The following is a 20,808-nucleotide window of genomic DNA, read 5'->3' as shown; positions in this document are numbered from 1 at the left end:
ATCGCCCAGAAAATGAATGTGACAAAATTTTATTGCGCATAGGATGATCTTGAACAGCAGAACTTTGAATTTAAAGCGTAAATATTGTATATTTTGACTCCCTAATTACCACGATGAAAGTAAATACTCTGCTTCCTTAATTTCATCCTCAATGAAATAATCTGAAATCTTGTGTTGTCATTAGCGAAGAGGAGGAGAGGGGGATTATCACATATTAACAGAAATAAAAACATCAGTCTACGCATGATTAATCTATAATGTGTTTCACTTAGGCAGTTGAACTTTTCAGTATTCTAATTTAAAAGTGTGATGAAAAAGACTGAAGATGCAACAGTCTATGAGAAAGTTCAGAGCAGACTGGACTTATTGAGGAAGCTCAGATCCTTCGAGGTTTGCAGCAAGACGCTATTTCTATTTGCTATTTCAAATCCAGTAGTCAGACTACAGCTATAGTCGAAATCACTTTGCGTTGCTGTGCGTCAGTGGTGTATCAAGATATATAGATATATATACGCACGCACACGACACACCTCAAAGCCCCAGTACCACCTGGTACTACCTGCTAACTGTTTGCTCTGCTTCTCTTTAACGTTACACCAGGCGGGTTCAAGTCGCTGCTGACGAGATCTGGGCAGGAGGTGAGCGGCTGTAAATAGAAGTTACTGCAGAACCTCAAGTGTTAAAGGGAGATTCGGGCCAGAGCATTTACAGTTCACACCATGAACATAAGAGAAAATACTGGAGCTATAATTAGAACCGCAGGATAAAGCCAAACATGCTACAGTTAAATGAATCAAAGCATCCACAGATTGACTGGGGCCACCAGGGATTCCAGGCAGATTCCAGCGGTTCTTCATGCAGGGCCGGCCCAAGGTAATATGGGGCCTTAGACAGATCCCCGCTCCAACCCCCAAAACCCTTCCTACTAAGAACCTCAGCATCACTAACATGTTTGAATCTTTGAGAGGGAGACCAGGTTTTTTGGCCGAGTTTAAAATCAATCGCTGATTATTCGTTGTTTGCCGTGATGTAGCCTATTTGTGAACAAACCCAATTCAAACACAAAGTTTACACCACATTACAAAGTAAACTTCTTAATTAAATCCTAATTGTGCTGATTTTTTTCTCAGCTGAATGCATTAGATAAAATTTTATGACATTGTCACTCTCTATAAATGAATGGTACAGGTTTAGACCTATGGTCTGTGTTACAAATAAACCATTTCTAGGGGCCTCTGAATGGCCCCTACCAGCAGCTACTGAGTTTTCTTTGCCTTGAGATTCCAGTCTTACAAATCTAGATCTCAGAGGTGCTAACATCAAACATTATATAGAGTTTAACCCCTTTGAGCTTTTTTTTTTTTAATCTATAAATCAGTCTGCAGCCAGGTTGTTCAAGAGGTTAAATAGATATTATTAGGGTTTGATTAGTAAAATTTCAGCAAATTTGCTTATTTCATAACTTCATAACCAAAGACCTTCTTTCCTCTGGTCCTCTGGTGAAACAGCAACTTTATACCTGTTGGGGAAAATATATTACATTTGCTTTGCATTGTACCCAGATATAGCAGGATCCGATTAAATTCTGGATTAATACGGGTTGTTGCATGGTGTTTTAAGGTCTTTGTTTTTAACTCTGAGCCTTCGACCCTCCAAAGGTCTCTGCACGGCCCTGCACGTATCCATAGAGACAGAGTGTACATCTCGTCAACTGATTATCGATAACCGCTGTGATCGACACTAGCGTCTGTCTGACTGGACCTCAGAGACACACCATGAAAAAGAGCGAGACCATCGTTCAGGTCTTTTGCCTGATTTCAGTCATCTTAGGTAATTACGAATGCTTTTATTTTTTATTTTATTTTTTATTGATTTTTTAAAATTATTATTATTTTTTTTTTTTGCTACTGCCAAGCCATTCTGTGATTTTTATTTTTATTGATTTATTTTTGTGGCGAGACGGAGGTCGGCGGCTAAATATATACTTATATTTATATACTGATAAATATAAACATACTTCGACATTCGCTGAATTTAATGTGCAAATGAAACGTTTAATATTTCTAGACGCCAAAGAGGTGCAGCTTAATACACTTTATCACACCAAACAATTACATGTTCAGATTTGACGACGCTACAGCGATTTCCGCCCTCCCCCTCAATTCAGATCACATTTAACCAACGGCATCGGATTTATTTTATTTTATTTTTTAAAACCTGCTCTCTCGGTCCTCTCAAGGAATCCTACTAAAATGGGTGATTTTGTTACTTATTTATTTTATTAATTTTTGAAATCTACATGAGTCAAGTTCAGGGAGTGAGGATATTACAGGATATCCTCAGGGCCACCGTAGATATCAGTCAAAAGTTTAATTTGGAGATGTGGGCTTAATACTAAAAAAAAAAGAGTAGGCCTACGTTTAAGGTTATTTTTAAAAGGTAGTTTTGAAAAAAAACAAGTCTCATTAGAACATATGTTCTAACTTACTGAATATGATTGTGGGCCACATTCTGCTATTACAGTGAACCTTGTTTTGTTCTGCCAACTTTCACTCATTTTCCTCCAGTTATTGAATCTATTCTGTAAATGACATGTAGTTAGTCATTATTTTTACCCATCTTTAGAAAATAAATGACAGATTCTGTTCTACTGAATCATCATTGGTGTACAATGTTGTCAATAGATAATAAACTGAACAAACTTTGAAAAATAGAGCTGTATGTCATTTACCATTTATATTCAAGCACTTCCATATATTTCTCAAAGTGTGCCGTACTGAAGGTTGTTTCTACATCTTGATGATGCTGTTTTTCTGTATTTATGTATTTTATGTATTTATATATTTTATGTATTTATATATATATATATATATATATATATATATATATATATATATATATATATATATATATATATATATATATATATATATATATATATATACCTGTTATAATTGTGATTTTTTTTGCCCCATAGGAATAGGCATTGGGTTTCTGCTGAGGCTTACAATTGGCCTAAAAAATAAGCTTTTGAAAGACTCGATGCAAATCCCAGGGAATATACTTCTCGCCATCCTTCAGATGTTTGCTGTTCCCCTCATTGTGACAAGCGTTCTTGCAGGCAAGCTAAATATAATCAATGTTTTAACTTATTGTTGTAGAGATTGTTATAAAAGGTGCTCCCTCACTTTTTTGTGGATATTCTGAATGAATATTGCTGAAAACATTTATTTATATAAGTTAGATCTCAATGAGTCTAATTCACAAGAATTTTGTTGCTTGTCACTTAAAGGTGTTAGAAGATGAATATTAGTTCAGACATTTAGACTGTTGTCAGGCCATACAATATTGTCCTGTTCCTTGCTCAGGCACAAGATGAAACTCTGGTTCTGCTCTCTTTTCTCAGGAGTAACTGGATTAAACACCAAAATGTCCAAGAAAATAGCCATAGTCACAGGAGCCTTCGTCTCTATCGCTACCATTTTGGCCTCAAGTTATGGTAACTTTATGAACTGCAGTGTATTTTAACATAAATTTATAGAGTATCATAGTGTCTATTGTGTTATCAAGTGAGAATGCATTCATCAAAATGCTACTGTTCATACATTTTTCACTCTGCAGAAATAATTTCTGCATCAATATGTAGCTAGCGCTGTCTGCTTGGAGCAAATATTAGTGTCATCGCTGTAGATCTTGCAGTTTTCTTTCAAGCATTCCCAGAGCACAGGAATCTCCAGGAATGTTTTCTTCCCTGTGTTTCCCTCTTCTGTTGTGCTTAGATTTGTTGGTGTTCAGCTTTTTTCTGGTCTTTCTGTCTTCAGCCCTCCTCTGGCCTGTCTCTGTCTCTATTTCTTACTTTCTTCGTTTCTGTCTCTGTATTCTGAGTTTTTTTAAACTCTCTCTGGCATCTACTACAGTGTTAATTCTGCAGATATGCATTCTCACCACTGTTTTGCATGGAAAAGCAATTTTTCTAGTTGCTTTTCACATCCTGCCCGACACTTTGTGTTGCAGCAATGATTCTGGTGCTCTCAGTAGCGCCTGGTAAGGGAGTAGACGTGGCATCTGAAGAACCTGAGGTTTTCATTCCCTTCTCTATGCATCTGGTCTTCATGGATCTCTTGAGGTGAGAGGACAAGTGTATAATTCAATGCAGTTCAATTGTTAATTTAGTTTTATGTAGCAAATTTCCGCATCAAGGCAGTTAACGATGTTTCACATCACAAAAACACAAAATTTAAAGTCAGAACACACAGGCAACAATTGAAGCATTACATTTTGTCAAATGCCACCATTACACATCATAATGTTTGTGAATGTTGCATGACGTGTGAACAATACAAGGTTCGGGGTTTCTCAAGAATTAGCTGTTTAGCAATTTTCTATTTACTTTTGACCGGACTATTCATCCAGAATTGCTCGGCATTGCTGTTCCACAGCAGACAGGAGTTTCTGGACATTTTGACTCAAAACTCAGACAGTTTTATCACAGACATATCCCAGAGATCTGCAGAACACCGGAGGGTGGTCACACTTCCTGGCCAGTCCATGCAAATGGCACCGAGAACGCAAACAAAGGCAGGGTACACATGGAGGGCTACAAGCTAAGCCAAAGCTTACGCCACATCGACTGCGATGTCGACAATATCCATTCTCTGGCAAACAAAATGGATAAAATACAGCTACCCAGTACAGATAACAGACGGATTATCAACTCAAATGTCATCATTTTCACTGAAACATGGTTAAAAACAGCTTTCTGGACAATGCCATTGAGTTAGCAGGATGCCATACACACTGAGCTCGATTCAAAACTTGTAAAGACCACTTGAGAAGATAGTTGTTCGACAATATAGAGGTTTTGCATCATGGACTTCACTACCCAAAAACTCCAACTCGTGAAGATACTGAGGGCCTGGTAGCTCCGAGGTGCTGATTCGATTAGTACAGGTGATTCAGTATTGTCATCCAACCGTGTTTCTGTTATGAACATCAATATTATGCTGAGTGAAGTCATTTACTAACAATCCTTTTGCTGATCTTATAGTTTGCAGGGCCAGTTGAAGTGGCTTGGTGCCAGATAGTTCCTGAGACTGAGGTTGCTTTAGACATGAGTCTGATGTTTTGTTTCAGACCGCTGCATTTTGTATTTCTTTTTTTTCCAATTTTTCTCTAGTGATCTGGTTCAATCAATATTCCTGCTTTTCGGCATTTTCAGTTTACTGAATTAAAATAAAGATTATCTTTATCAGCAACTATGATTTAAAACTGTCTTGACTGATGTCAATATTAAAATCTGGTGAAAATAATATCCTCACGTTTTGTGTCTAACATTTACAAGCTCAGTTTTTTTTTTCTGACTCTTTTTTCTCACATAGGAACTTGTTTCCAGAGAACTTCTTACAGGCGTTCTTCGAGCAGGTATGTTTTCAGTCAGAACCACGGCTCACTGTGCAACTTCCTATGTTGAGTTTGGAAGGTTTACAATTTTTTTTGTCTTGTTTTGTTTTGTTTTTTCCCAGTACAAGACTGAGATTGTTCATGTTACAAGAGATCTAATGATATACCCATCGGTGAGTATTTTCTTCTGATTGTTGTTCTTATTCTGAGCACTTTCCAAAAGCTTTGACAGCCCTGGAGCTTTTTTGCAAATTTTGTCACTTCACAACCCCAAATTTCAAAGTATTTTGCTTAGGTTTTACGTTGTCAGTCAACACAAAAGAGTACTTGACTTTGAAGAGAAAGAAAGATCTGGATGGCTTTAATGTAAAACATGAAAGGAGAGGTGGTGTTTGTTTTCAGCTCGCCTCAGGGGCAGTTGTGGTTTTCTGTTGTGGTCATTGAGCAGGAGGAGGGGTACATCACACAGGAACACAGAGACAAGCAACCAGTCAAAACACTTGCACTATTGGTTCAGACTTGACCAATTAACACAACAATAATATTTCTCTGGGCAATGGGTGGAATAATTCACACATCTTGCCGCACATGTTCTGTTGTATTTAGGTCCGGATTGGACCAAAACGATCTAAGATGGTTGTGCTTTTCACCTAAACCCATCCATTGTAGATCTGGTTGTATATTTAGAGTGATTGTTTTTACACCAAGGGAGAATCTTTCTTAGTTTCAACTCTCAAGTCTTCTGGCCCCCTAAAACAAGATTTAACCCTAGATTTTCTGGGATTTAGTGCCATCCATCTTCCTATTTAGACTGTATATTGCTTCCCTGCAATAGAAAAGAGAGTGACCATACATGTGGATAACTGAATCTGTAGGGCTATTGGAGGGGTTACGTGTAGAAAAAAAATCTTCTACTTTTATACATTATGCCACACTTTGGGATTGGACTTTTACAAAATCAACACGAACAGTTCAAAGTTAATTACTTTAGATTGTATTGTATTGTATTGTTCTCCTACAATCTTTCTCTTGGAGACTTAGAGCCAGCTTATTTGTGTGTTTAGCCACGCAATGACACTCAGATGCAACTGATAGGCACCTATGTTCCTGGAGCCAACATTCTTGGACTGATCATCTGGTCTTTCACCATCGGCGTCTTGATAAACAGGGTGGGACACACAGCACAAAGCACCGTGAAGGCCATTCAATACATCAACGATGCAATAAAAATCATAGTCCGGTGGTTCATGTGGTAAGATAACATTTCAGTAAACTATTTCACACTTTTACCAAATTAGATAAATATTTAATACAAAAATTTTTCCCTTAATTAGTTCAGGTCAGACATAAGGGTAAGTAACAATATCAAAGAAATGTGATTTCCGTTTTTGAGGAAAATGAATCTGTGGTGAAATAAATTTAACATAACTCAAATCAACAATAGAAAATTGAGTTTGTATTTTTACACAAATATGTATAGTTTTGAGGTCAAAAATAATTGTTCAAAATACAAGACATTGCAATTTTTTTCAGATAATATATTGTTCAAGTACTAAGAACTTATCTTTTTAAGTTCATCCACGCAACAAAAGGCAGCCTTGTTATCTTTCTATATTTCAAAACACCAACCTTAAGTCATCAGAGTTCCCAAGCACTCTGATGACTGGGGACTAGCTGTGACTTGAAGTACACCCATAAAAATGTTCTTCTGTATCTACTTAAAAATATGAAATTAAATTAAGTTCAAGCTGAACGTTCAGGATGTCCCCAGACCTTACTCCATTCCTGCTGAACGCAGACCTAAAAACCGACGAGAAAGTTTTAAACATTTGTCCAGCAGATTCTGTGTTGAAAAATAAAATATACACTATGATGATTTTTTCTATGTACAGTTAGGGCCAGAAATATTTGGACAGTGACACAGGTTTTGTTATTTTAGCTGTTGACAAAAATATGTTCAGAAATACAATTTATATATAGTATGGGCTGAAAGTGCACACTCTCAGCTGCAATATGAGAGTTTCCACATCCAAATCGGAGAAAGGGTTTAGGAATCATAGCTCTGTAATGCAGAGCCTCCTCTTTTTCAAGGGACCAAAAGTAATTGACAAGGACTCTAAAGGCTGCAAGTAACTCAAAGGCCTTTCCCTCGTTAACCTGTAATCAAGTAAGTAGTTAAAAGGTCTGGTTGTTTCCAGGTGTGTGGTTTTGCATTTGGAAGCTGTTGCTGTGACCAGACAACATGCGGTCAAAGGAGCTCTCAATTGAGGTGAAGCAGAACATCCTGAGGCTGAAAAAAAGAAAAAATCCATCAGAGAGATAGCAGACATGCTTGGAGTAGCAAATCAACAGTCGGGTACATTCTGAGGAAAAGGAATTGACTGGTGAGCTTGGAACTCAAAAAGGCCTGGGCGTCCACGGAAGACAACAGTGGTGGATGATTGCCGCATACTTTCTTTGGTGAAGAAGAACCAGTTCACAACATCAACTGAGGGTCCAGACACTCTCAGAGAAGTAGGTGTATCTGTCTCTAAGTCAACAGTAAGAGAAGACTCCATGAAAGCAAATACAAAGGGTTCACATGTAGATGCAAATCATTCATCAATTCCAAAAGTAGACAGACCAGAGTTAAATTTGCCCAAAAACACTCAAGAAGCCAGCCCAGTTCTGGAAAAGTATTCTATGGACAGATGAGACAAAGATCAACCTATACCAGAATGATGGGAAGAAAAAAGTTTGGAGAAGAAAGGGAACGGCACATGATCCAAGGCACACCACATCCTCTGTAAAACATGGTGGAGGCAACGTGATGGCATGGGCATGCATGGCTTTCAATGGCACTGGGTCACTGTGTTTATTGATGACATAACAGCAGACAAGAGTAGCCGGATGAATTCTGAAGTGTACCGGGATATACTGTCAGCCCAGATTCAGCCAAATGCTGCAAAGTTGATTGGACGGCGCTTCACAGTACAGATGGATAATGACCCCAAGCATACAGCCAAAGCTACCCAGGAGTTCATGAGAGCAAAAAGGTGGAATATTCTGCAATGGCCAAGTCAATCACCAGATCTTAACCCAATTGAGCATGCATTTCACTTGCTCAAATCCAGACTTCAGACGGAAAGACCTACTAACAAGCAAGACCTGAAGGCTGCGGCTGTAAAGGCTGGCAAAGCATTAAGAAGGAGGAAACCCAGCGTTTGGTGATGTCCATGGGTTCCAGACTTAAGGCAGTGATTGCCTCCAAGGATTCGCACAAAATATTGAGAAAAAAACTTTTTTGTTTGGGTTATGTTTATATGTCCAATTACTTTTGAGCTCCTAAAATGTGGAGTGTTGTAAACAAATGTGTACAATTCCTACATTTTCTATCAGATATTTTTGTTCAACCCTTAAATTAAACGTTACAGTCTGCACTTGAATTCTGTTGTAGAGGTTTTATTTCAAATCCAATGCGGTGGCATGCAGAGCCCAACTCACAAATATTGTGTTACTGTCCAAATATTTCTGGCCCTAACTGTATATGGGTTAACAAAAGATAATGCTGTTGTTGGTGATGTAGGCAGAAAAAATACATTTGGTGAGATTAACACTGACAGTAGCAAAAAAAAAAAAACACAACTCTAACAAAAAGTGTGGCTACATTGGTTAAAAACTTTATTTGGGAAAACTCCTTGGGTGAAAAAAGTGAATACAAAATGTTAATGTGGAAAATACCTGGACAGTTTTTGAACAAGTTTTAAAAACTTTTTTTTTCAGGCAAAAGATTTGCATGTTCTTTTAAGTTAGGTGAACTAATTAGATTTTACAGGGTACTTGCATATCTCATTTTCACTAAACACGTTTAATGCTTTATACAAAGTTCTGTTTAACCTGCTTTACAAAATTAAGTTAACTTTACTTAGATTTCATGGTTCAAAGAAATATGTAAGCAATTAAAACAAAGTTTTGCTTGATCAACATAAATAAGTCATGCAAATAGTTGCTTTAATCTTTCTAAGTAGACAGAAAAGAATGTTTATCATCCTTGCAGGACACCTGTTTGACAAACAGTTAATCAAAATAAATTTGGAACACCCATTTATTTAACCTTTTTTCTCGACCGCTTTTTGTTTCAGGTATTTGCCAATTGGAGTTTTGTTCCTGATCGTGGACAGTGTGCTGGCTGTGGAGGACTGGGGAGAAGCCTACAAACTCGTGAAGTTTGTAGGGGTGGCTTTGGTGGGGTATGTCCGCATTGTCTGTTTCAACTTTGATGCTAAATTGAGATCACTGCTCATGAGATGGCAGCACTGAACTCTAGACAAGAAGGAAAGAAAACTGCTTTCAATGTATTTACAGAAGAGTAGCACTGATTTTACTGAGATTTTTCTCTTTATTTATGTTTAGTGGATCAAGACACTGCAAAGACCCATTCTTTTGAAAACAATTATTGTCAGCTAATTTACTCCGATACCCCCAAAAATCCATTCCAATTCAACCCTTCAGAGGTTGTGTTTGGCCTTAGAGGTTGTTAGAGAACCTTTGTGAACAAATGGCATCATGAACACCAAGAAACTCAGCAGACAGGTCAGGGAGAAAGTTCAGGAGAAGTTTAAATCAGGCTTAGTTTCTAAAACAATATCCAGGTCAATTCTGGAAGAAAATCTGTAGCGAGGTCCATCTTCCTTCAGCACAACTCTAAACCTGCACCTAAAGAAAAAAAATGAAACATCCCTTGGCTCTGGAAGACAGAAATGGTCTCAAGTTCCAGTTCTTGAGAGTCAGTGTACAGCAACATTTGGATGCCACTCTGCTTCAGTAAACTTGAGTCCAATATTGCCTCATTAGCAGAGCTCTATAGAGCCTTACTGCATGCGAGTGATGCATTTTAACCATTTCATTCAAGTGTGTCGGACAAGGGAAACATCTGAAAGTTCGAGGATACTGGCCTTTGAGGACAAGAGTTTGAGGCCACTTGTTTAGATCAAAGCTTTGTGTGTTAGAATGACCTAGTGAAAGTCTAGATCAATATCCTTTTGGTAATATCTGGCAGAAAGCTTTGTGTTCACACCCTCCATCTAATCTGAGCTTATGCTACTTTGCAGAGAAGAATGTGACAAATGTTTCTTTGAAAGAGCAAACCTGGTGGAGACATAACCCAACAGACTGCAGCTAGAGCTGTAGCAACAGGTTGATCAATAAAGTATAGGCTGAATGGAGATACACAGACAACTTCATGGATGTTACTGTGCAACAATGAATCATTTTCCTTGCACGTTGCAAAGACACACTACGTCGTGTTAGCATATCAAGTCCCCCAGACACATTAAGCAGTGTGGTTAACCATGACAAAATTCATAAGTGTCAAAAGTTGAAGGCCAGTGAATACCTTTTTCTGTCTTGGTAACACAGAGCATGACTTTGTTGTCTCTTTCAGACTTTTGACCTACGGCTTTATTATTGTTCCCATGGTTTATTTAGCGATAGTCAGAGAGAACCCCTATAGAATTTTCAAGCATGTCTCCAGGGCTTTGTCAACCGCATTTCTCATTGCATCTAGGTGAGATGTTTGTTTGTTGTTGAAGAGCGACACTTTTCTAGTTTCCGCATATGAACAGTGCACCAAAAAAGGATGTTCTTTCTGCCAAAGCACCGCCGCTCTGCCTATTGCCTTACAATGCTGTGAAGAGAATGTGAAGATCAATAAGAAAATCCTCCGCCTCATGTTGCCCATTATCATCTGCATCAACATGAATGGAACAGCAATTTACGAAGTGACCGCTTCCGTCTTTATTGCTCAGATAAATGACATCAAGCTGGAAGTCAGCCAGATAATCTCCATTTGGTAAGCTGCTTCCTCGAAGTGTCTGGAACTGAGAAAAGGTGCATGCTGGGATTGTTAAGAGAAAAGGCTTGACACAATTGTGTGTTGCAGTTGATGCGGTCTGTGCTTGGCTTGCAGCATGTCTACTGCCATCGTCACCTTTGGAATTGCAGGGGTCCCAGTGAAAGGAGCTGTGGGCACTATCATGATTCTGACAGCTGTGGGACTGCCTGCAAAAGACGCTGTCATTCTGGTGATATTTGAATGGCTCCTGTAAGTTCAGCTTGATGCTCCCAGCCTGCTACTGTTTAAAAAGTACTTTAGCCATCAAACTGTCTCATCACCCTGGATGGAGTTATCAGAAAGCTTGCATTTATTTTTGACCAGGACATGATTTTTAATTTGCATGATACACAAATGTCTAGGATAGCCTAGTTGTAGGGAGATTCTGGGGAGAGCCTGTATGATGATTTAATGATTGATAAAACTACCAGTTGTGACTGATGTTGTTACTAGGGATTGTCTGAACTGAAGAGCTCACTATTGTAGAGTTAGGAAGACAAAACATAGTTCAATAACAACATGTTTGTTCTCCTCTTATGTCCCCTTCAGGGACCATTTCACTACCCTGGTGAATGTACTAACAAACATCATGTGTCTGTCTGCCGTCAATCGTTTATGGGAAAAGGATCTGCAAGTACTGGAAGAACAAACAAGGTAATTGAAATCATAAAAAGGACGTGTTCATTCGCAAAGACACAAAAAGTATTTGCTTCCTGATCCAAATCATTGAATTCAGGTGTTCCAGTGACTTCTGTAGCTACAGGTGTATGAAATCGAGCATTGCGACTGCATAAATAGGGTATTCTGAGAAAGAACAGTGAATATGAGTGTGGCGCGGAGATAGGAGGTTCCCATCTCAGCACCACACATTTCCTGGAAGTAGTTCAGGAAATGTAAAGACTGGATTGCTTCCAGTCATAACATTTCCTTTATTGGACTCTAGACCAGTGTGGATGTGCTGTCTGGCATTCCAAGTCCTGTCTCAAAAGTTAGATAAAAAGGTGCAGCAAAGACTATTCTCTCTAGACTCTGGGAGACGATATGGCTCTCCACAGAGCTCCTTCTATCCCTTTACCTCTGATGTGCAGGGAATTTCTTCACAAATCCTAACCACCAGGTTGCGAACAGGAAGGTTCTCCAAAAGATTACTACTAAGGTCATCAAATTATTAGCTGTGCTATTTCCACCCTCGATGGACTCTCCAATTCCTCTGTCATAGAATCATAAAAAATGGTATATTTTACTCTCCATGACTCTTGGACCAATGCGCTACACCTTCAGCATGCGCGGCCATGCTGAAGGTGAGTGGTGAGGCCTCAGTTTGAAGTTCGCCGTTAAACCCCAAAACTGCAATGTCACGTACACAAAAACTCGATGAGACTCTAAACCTTCAGCGATGGATCCAGGTCTGGATCCCTACAACACTCAATCTTCAAATCATGACATCACTTAAGCCAAGCCCTGTGTACGCTCAGTTCACGTGGACCATTGGTTGAAACCCAGCAGAAGGTCGGCCATTTTGCATCAAAGCAGCCATTTTTGTCTTTTTTAAGACACATTAAGTGTGTAACTTTGTTTACTTCAGATAAAGACGGAAACTAATAAATTATCTCTTTTTTAACAAGCAGGCTTTATTTGAGAACAGTCAGAGGGGAAAGTGGGTCATAACAGAGAGGAAAGACAATATAGTGAGTTTCATAAATGTAAAAAAGAACATTTTTATAAAAGTGTCATACAGCAGCTTTAATGTTCTGTGTATTATTCACTCTTAGACCAACACAACCGTGATCTAAATGTCTTCAGCTTGGAGTATTTTTCTCTGAAAGGTTCAATACAATATTGGGACAAATTCTGGTGAAAATAAATCTGGAATGCAGATTGTTAAATGAGCATTGCGACTGCATAAATAGGGGAATTAGTGGGAATGACACAATCGGGTACTTTAGCATCATCATTGACTGTGTTTTCCATTTTCCTTGTTAGGACTGATAAGGTTCGTGCCCCCAGTGAACTCGACCTGGACTTAAGCTGCTTGGAGCCTGATGACGAGCCCGTCCCATCCGCCACCACCCAATCAGAACCCGTTTTACCTCAGAGCTAAAACCACAGGACAGTAATGTCACCATGCTGGTCATTTCCCTGTCCGCTTATAGTTATTGTTAGTAGTACGGTGCCATATCGGTTTATTCATCTCTATTTATTTTCCATCTTATCTCAGTTTTTAACCATTTTAAATTTTACATTTATATGCATTTATGTGAAAATTGTTGATAATTATAAGCATTGTTATGTGTTTGAAGATAATTCATCTTCATTGTTTTAGATTTTATTTGTTATTATTTTGCATGTTTACAAAGATTATATATATATATAAACATTTTAGCTTTCTCTTTATATAACAGAAATATTTCTCCAGTGTTTTCTCTCTAACCAACACGAGCTGCCACAGTTTTTTATCTTCTACAATTGGTTTCCTCCCAATAATAAATCACATTTGTTTATTATCAACAATTGCTTGCTTTATTTGTTCACTTGATTTAATTATTTGGATCATTTCATTGTGCGTCTAGTGGTTAAATGACGGTCTTTGTATGTTTGACCTACATTTCTTGTAGATGACACCTCTGATGTAAAGAGTTTTAAATGTCAGCCAAGCAATGTGGCTGAAATCAAACCTACACATAAAGGACAGGAGCAACGTCCCTGTCACTAAAGCCTTGTAGAACCATTTGCTCTAATGAAAACACAAAAAGCACCTCACTGGTGTCGTCACACTTTGGTTCCTCTGAAATTCTGCAACGATGTAACATCTCATCCAGAACAAAAACGGGTAAAACTCCACTCATTTGACATTTTCTCCTCATGCTGGCGCTTTTTTTTTTTCCCCAGCAGTCAGAGAACCTCAGTTTAATTTCACCAGTATTAACTACTGACATTGAGAATAGGCTCTGGTTGTTTGATTTGTTCCCATTTCCCTCTGATAGGTCTACAAAAGAGTCGCTGATGTAAATAAATATTTAATATATTTAGAGGTTTTACTTGGGCCGGATCACATATAAGTCATGGGTTTGCTCACTGAAGCCAAAAAGTTTAATTACTAAGGTGAAATAACAACACAAGGTATAAGAGTTGACTGTATATGTTAAATTGAATTCATAAGGTAATTAAATAGCAGCAAATATTTACAGCAAAATGACACAGTAGTAAAGTTGTACTTGTTATACAACCTTTGTTGGAAGGAATACAACAAAAGTGATCTTTGGCAAAAATGAATAAAATCAGTAGGAAAATACACTGAAGAAATGACTCAAGAAGTCAAAATAAATTCACAACTCTTGTATTTATTAGTAAACCTGTTTGCTGCCCTGGGCAAATAAAATGGGCTGAATTACAACACATTAAATGAATTTGACACAACCTGGAACAATTTACCGTAGCATTTTTAAAAATTATATATATATAAATGTCCCACAGAATCAAATAACATAAACATTTCAACGAGTTTCCAAGGACACAGTTTTTTAAGTTACAAACACCACATGATTGCAGTACGCAATAGCCAACTAATTTAAACAGCATCTGTTGAAATTATTAGAAAAACGTATCAAACAGTTTCACTTTGGCTCCTGGACGGAGGACGGTGTACCAGTAAACTGTTGTGTCTCCTAGAAAATATGCAAGTCTTTGACAAATGCTGTCGGGTTCAAGGCTACAAGAAGCTACTGTCTGTTGAGTTGATTTAAGCAGGAGAAAGCGACAGAAAGGTCTTTTGAAAAACTCATTTGTTAAATGTTCACAGGTATAATAAACTTTGCATCTAACAAAAGCAAGAGCATGTTTTCCGCTTCTGCCGGAGCAGAGGACCGAGGAAGACCACAGCGTGCACCTTCAGATCATTACAGCAGTATAATCTACATAATCTAATATTTTTTTTAGATGCATAAAAAGGCCAAGACATTAAATATTAGTTTCATGCATCTTTATTCACAGTTTTTTTCTTTGAACACAGCTTCATGAGTGCTTAAATAATTACATGGGTTTCATGAGAACTTTCCAAAACCAACAACATCAGCCACAAGCGATTTGCACCACAGCAGCACAAATATCAGACGCAAGGCAGCAGGAAGTGAAATTCCCCATCTTCAGCCTTTCTGTGACTATCTGAAAATGGATTGTTTACGTTGCACAGCTTCTGACTTGCTGACCCATGGTCAGCAGGAGCAGGAGGTGGCCACAGTAATTTTATTATTCCATTTTAATGTTTGAGTAAAGTGTAAAAAGAACACAACATTATGAGAGTGTGACAGCGGGGCATGGTATTGTGTGCAGCTGCAGAGTTGAGGTGAGCTCCTCAAAGGTTAACTTATGTTTATTCTGTTAATCAGAAATTTGCTCCATTAAAGGTCTATAATAGAAAACGGGGCATATTTAGCCAAACCTCCTTCATACAAGAAGCTATATCAGAGTCACAGGAGTTGAATATGAAGCCTTTCCACTCTGATCTACTTACTTGGGGTGATCTTATCGAGCCCTGGCCAGGCAGGAACGTAGTAGCGAGGCAAGGTGCCCTCCATGAGTCTTTCCATCCAAAGCCCCAGACGGTCCAGTTTGTGGTGAATCTGCAGGGTGGATGTGCTGCGGGATCGACTGGACTTGCGTTGAGGATGACCGTCACGGGAACCGGACCTCGGCTTGCCCACTGACGTCCCGGCTTCGTCTTCAGATGACTTTCCGTCGAGGTCCTCTCCGGTGTAGACCGGCTTGAAGAGACACAAGTACTTTTTGTGGCCGTTCAGGGCCAGCACGAACCCGGTGTAGTCCGTTTTACGGCTCCCGCCGTCGTCCTCGTCTGCGTCGATCTGCGCCGCGTCCTGCGCGTATTCCAGCAGCGTGCTCATCCACTCGCTGTGCTTGTCGAGGTTCAGGAAGGAGAAGTGCAGCGTCTGGGTACTGCAGACGAAAAGGAAGATAGATCTAAAGTCCACACATAAAACTCATACAGCGCGTAAAGTTCATTGAGAGTTTACCCTGTGAAAGAATACACCTCTTTGGCAAACTTGCTGAGAAGGATATTTTTGGAGGCATCAGTGAGAACCAGCACTATATTGATGTGTCCAGGCCTCAGCTTCACCAGGTTGCTGATGTAGGTGATGTCGGTCAACTCCGTCACCTCCACAAAATTCTTCTTTGGGGCTCGGCTAAAACGAATAGCAACACAAAGCTTTAAAAAAAAAAAACCAGCGTAAGTCTTTGATATCGATCCAGGGTTGCTTGAGGAGTATTCTTGCCTCCCTGATGATCCATTTTCTGCGTTAGTTCCATCCTTCACCTTCGGTTTCATCTGCTTATCTTCACTGGAGTCACTGTAACGAGAGGAATTATACTCGTGTTTTTGTTTTTTGTTTTTCTTTTCTCTCTCAGAACAGCAGAGACAGAACCCACCTGAAGGCTTGGATCACCACGGTCCCAAACAGGATGAACAAAGCAGAGAAGATGAGGGACAGAAGAGGCATCATCTCACGCCTGAAAGTGAACAGTTTCACAGTTGGAAAGTTTCTCTCGGAAAGTATGCTTTGAAACTAAAAGTGACACCTACCAGTTGTTATGAAGAATATCGTCAATAACTTCTGAGAGGTAGTCGTAAGATGCATATATCCACCGGACGACAAACATCTAAAGGAATCAAACGTGAACAGTGCTGGGAGACAGAACAGCTGTTTGGCTTTAAGTAACCATTGCAACCATTGTCTTCAAAGCGATCGTACCGAAGCAAACTCGTTGTTGAGTTCAGGCAGCATGGCGTCGTGTACGAGGATGGACGGGTCCTTCTGAAGTCGTTCCAGTTCCTCCAGGAGACGCAGCTTGTCCTCCTCGCTGCCGTTCCAGGCCGTAACCGGCTTGAACAGAGCTTTTCCAGCTGTGTTTCGCCTCTCCAGTATCACCACCTGCACACACAAACCCACAAACTAAAACCTAAAGAAGGACAGAAGGAAGGGAGTCCTATAGCCCTATAACTGATGAACTTTAAGCTCAGCGACTGAAATCAACAATGCATGGTAGAAATCCCCAAAACCAATGTAAAAAACAAACTTTAATAACTGTTGGTTTTGTGCTATTTAGTTGCAGGACTTTTGCACATGCTGTTTGGGGTACTGTACCTGCGGCGTCGACTGAGCGCTGTCCTGGCCGTGCATGAGGATGTCACAGAGTTGTTGCTGCAGCCGCTGGTACACATAAGCGAACCTCACAACATCCCTTGTGTTGGTCGACGCAAACGAGAGGAATTCCTGGTTCCCAGAGGAATACGTCTCTTCATCAGTCGTCATCAACAGAACGCAGTATCTGAGGAGACCAGAGAATAAACTCAAAAAAGAAAGGCCTGAAAATGTGACCAGCGCTGACATCAATTGGATCTCCTTACTTCCTGCGTCTGTGAAACTGTTTGACAGGACAGAGCTCATCAAAGAGCTTCTGATTGACGAGCCGCGGTGCAAGGAGGAACTTGTTGTTTGACATGAACTCGTCGATAATTTGTTTCTTCATTCCTTTCGCCTGCAGAGTTAGGAGACGCTGCATTTTAACGACATGCTAAGAGAAACCACTCTAATATGGAACAATGGCAGAAAGACAGCAGATTTTTGCATGTGTTGCTTTAAAGTACTTGTATAATATCGGCGGGCTTGTCGGTGTTCTCCTTGAAGACCAGCATGGTCGGAGCGTAAGTGTTAATGTTAAAGCGTTTCTGCAGTTCAGCCGTCTCCGCAAGGCCCTGGTCCACATAACCAAACTGCAGGTAGTCCTTGTAAGCGAACGCTGCTAGCTATAAAGACATTATCACAAGTTAATAGCTGACATTTTTACATCCGTAAAACCTCCAATTTATTTTTGCATGCACAAAAATGCCCGGAACCTACTTTGAACAGCAGAGGGACGGCAGGAACTTGATCAAACAGGAGCACGTGTGGCTTGTTGAGCTCATGCCAGCTGTTTAAGAACTGCTTCTCATTTTTGTCGGTGATCTGAAGTACAGGAAACATACAATGCTCCGTGTGTTCTTCTCATTTGATAAAATATACATCAGGTTGATTGGGCACTGATATATTTACCCTCTCCACGACTCTCTGAGGCAGGAGGTCTTCAACAAATTGCCTCAGGTGTTCTTTCGCTACGGCGTAATGGAAAAACGTCACCTTTCCACTGATGACCCCCAGTATGGACGGGGTGCGGTGCGCACCCAGGTGATTGGCTAAACGCCTCTCGTAGCCAACATCGACCACACCTACTCCGACGCCTGCAAAAAGCAAGACATTTACAAATGCGCTTCCATTTTCTCAACCGACTAAAGCAGATCTATGCTGCTCAGAGTTGCTGGTTAAATTTCCATCCAATTTCAGACCTAGACCCTCCATCTCTTGCACCACTTCCTTCCACACAGGCTCGATATGGATGCAGCTGAAGCACCAGTCGGAGGTGATCTTTATCAGGTACGGCCTCCTGTAGCTGTCAGGCACCACCTCGCTGACGTACTGGTTGAAGTGCAGCGTGTACTTGCTGTCGGTGAAGTCTCTCTGGTTCTTGGTGTTGAATGGGAAGTTGAAGAACGACTCGTCGAAGTAGAAGCTGTCTTGGCGATGTCTGTATCGGCTGCTGCTGTAAGCCTGGGTGTCATCGGTCTGCCCGTAACGGTCATAGTTGGCACGTCTGTCCTCGCTGGACAGGATCTGGATTGCAGACCAAGCAAGTATTAGCTCAGATGCCATTTTGCAGTCACACGCACGTTCTTCAGCTGCAAGCGGGTCTTTAATTTTTGCCTTTTTGACACATTCTTCACTGGCAGTAAATCAGAGGCTCAGTTTGACGCTGCTTCCACCATGCAAGACAGGAAGGTTTATAAGTTTGAAAGTCTCACTTCATCCTCACTTCCACTGAGTACTACGACACAAACCCAAGCTGGTGTGGTCCAGCATACTATTTTGTCTATTTTTGATGTAAAGGCAGCCCCTACAACCAACCCATGCTACAGCCTCGTTGGCTTTCACTTGTAGGACAAAGGTACGGTCAATAGACTATACTCACACAGTATAGTCTATTGAAAAATGTTTAAATATGTATTTGATGTTTAAATATTTGTCATTGCACTAGTATGATACCATGTTGGGAATGAAGAACAATTAACGTCTTGAAAAATTACCAAGAAAGTCTGGCTTCTTGGAACGAAAGGACGTAAAAGTATATAGACCAACCTCATAAGACTTTGTGATCTTGATAAACATGTCCTCAGCACCTGGGTCTTTGTTTTTGTCAGGATGCCTTGAGAAGGACAAGTTTCATTAGCTCTGACCTGAGAGTCGTCCAGTGAGAGTGATGGCATTTTGGAAAGAACTCACCATTCTTTGGCGAGGCGCTTGTAGACCTTCTTGATCTCTGCCTGACTTGCACTCCGGGTTACTCCAAGTATTTTGTAAGGGTCCATCTCAGGGGCTGCGTGACTTGATCCTGCCAGTAGGACAGAGAGGACCAGCACAGCCAGCACAGCCAAAGGTGGATTCATGTTTGACCCGGCCATCGGTCACCTTAAGCAGTCACACGTAAAGTCATATGTTCAAACAAACAAACAAAAACAAAGACCTCTTGAATCTTTCTGATGAAACAAGGACATTTAAATAACCTAAAATCCCACACAACTGAATTTCACCAGTTGATGAGCAGAATCACTTCTTGGCATTTTGCAGGAGGGTTTGCTCTCCTTCAACTTTAGACATGTAGTTTCAGTTTCTTAATGTATTTTGATAAAATAAATGAAACCATTTCAGATGTTATGAAATTACTTCCTTCCCAGAGGTGAACCAAACGGTGTGAGAAATCAATATATGATCAGTCCGTGTGTGTGCGTGTGTGTGTGTGTGTGTGTGTGTGTGTGTGTGTGTGTGTGTGTGTGTGTGTGTGTGTGTCAGTGCTTTCACGTCTGTCCATTGCCATATTTTGTTATCATTACCGACCCCACATCAAGCCAGACCGTGGTCCTTGACATCATGGTTCAGCTCAGTCGCTTGTTAATGTGACACAGCGGCTCATCCAAAACGGCGAGGATGACCTGAACCACCACTGCTTACAATAACAGACTGTAAACAATCTGGTTTTTGTCTGATCCGAAAGTTTTAAAGCTGTGACATCAACGCAACCCCTTTTGAATAACGCGTGTATGCTAGTTTTGTTAAGAATTAGTTACCACAGGGGCTGCAGCTTCTCCAGCTTGCTTTCAGTCACCCCGGCTTGACGCGGTCAACCGGCGCAGCGCCACATGCTGAGGATGCGTGCGGTTCCCCTCCAGATCCTCTTCCCGGGCTAAAATGAACGAGTGGAGACCACAGGCTGCACGAGAGGTGGATGTGCTGGGCGTGTTCCGCAGCATCCCACAGAACCTCCAGCACTGGCTAATGACAGTCTGCTGCTGCGAAGCTAGAGGCCAAGAGGAGGCGCCATTTCTCGAAAGTCACTTTGGGAAATTGAGTCGTCTGCGACTCCGTCATGTTGTG

General features: G+C 40.4%; 2 protein-coding genes across 4 annotated transcripts; one reads left to right on the top strand and one right to left on the bottom strand.

The window, feature by feature from the left end:
- The first annotated feature begins 1,705 nt into the window (after positions 1 to 1,705).
- Positions 1,706 to 13,788, top strand: LOC129371591 (excitatory amino acid transporter 3-like). Of its 2 annotated transcripts, XM_055048265.1 has the most exons (13): positions 1,706 to 1,830; positions 2,978 to 3,121; positions 3,407 to 3,499; positions 4,015 to 4,126; positions 5,379 to 5,421; positions 5,523 to 5,573; positions 6,465 to 6,652; positions 9,522 to 9,629; positions 10,823 to 10,945; positions 11,036 to 11,230; positions 11,348 to 11,482; positions 11,822 to 11,926; positions 13,256 to 13,788. In XM_055048265.1, exons 1-13 carry the CDS (start codon positions 1,776 to 1,778, stop codon positions 13,371 to 13,373), a joined length of 1,470 nt encoding a protein of 489 aa, XP_054904240.1. In that variant the 5' UTR covers positions 1,706 to 1,775; the 3' UTR covers positions 13,374 to 13,788. The 2 variants fall into 2 exon arrangements, with proteins under 2 accessions (XP_054904240.1, XP_054904241.1); XM_055048266.1 differs by lacking the exons at positions 10,823 to 10,945; positions 11,036 to 11,230 and having other exon boundaries at positions 13,256 to 13,787.
- An 805-nt stretch (positions 13,789 to 14,593) lies between these two features.
- On the bottom strand, positions 14,594 to 20,739 carry dnajc16 (DnaJ (Hsp40) homolog, subfamily C, member 16). Of its 2 annotated transcripts, XM_055048582.1 has the most exons (15): positions 20,502 to 20,739; positions 19,660 to 19,845; positions 19,516 to 19,582; positions 18,669 to 18,993; positions 18,379 to 18,563; positions 18,187 to 18,291; positions 17,934 to 18,092; positions 17,694 to 17,824; positions 17,431 to 17,614; positions 17,038 to 17,217; positions 16,869 to 16,945; positions 16,715 to 16,795; positions 16,561 to 16,635; positions 16,300 to 16,470; positions 14,594 to 16,222 (listed from the first exon to the last, which is right to left on the bottom strand). In XM_055048582.1, the coding sequence occupies exons 2-15, from the start codon at positions 19,836 to 19,838 to the stop codon at positions 15,775 to 15,777; spliced, it is 2,367 nt and encodes a 788-aa protein (XP_054904557.1). In that variant the 5' UTR covers positions 19,839 to 19,845; positions 20,502 to 20,739; the 3' UTR covers positions 14,594 to 15,774. The 2 variants fall into 2 exon arrangements, with proteins under 2 accessions (XP_054904557.1, XP_054904556.1); XM_055048581.1 differs by having other exon boundaries at positions 16,300 to 16,635.
- Positions 20,740 to 20,808: the final 69 nt, after the last annotated feature.

Source organism: Poeciliopsis prolifica, unplaced genomic scaffold (genome assembly GCF_027474105.1).
Source record: "Poeciliopsis prolifica strain line A6 unplaced genomic scaffold, Auburn_PproV2 SCAFFOLD027, whole genome shotgun sequence".
NCBI classification, from domain to species: Eukaryota; Metazoa; Chordata; class Actinopteri; order Cyprinodontiformes; family Poeciliidae; genus Poeciliopsis; species Poeciliopsis prolifica.
This window is presented reverse-complemented; position numbering and strand designations above follow the sequence as displayed.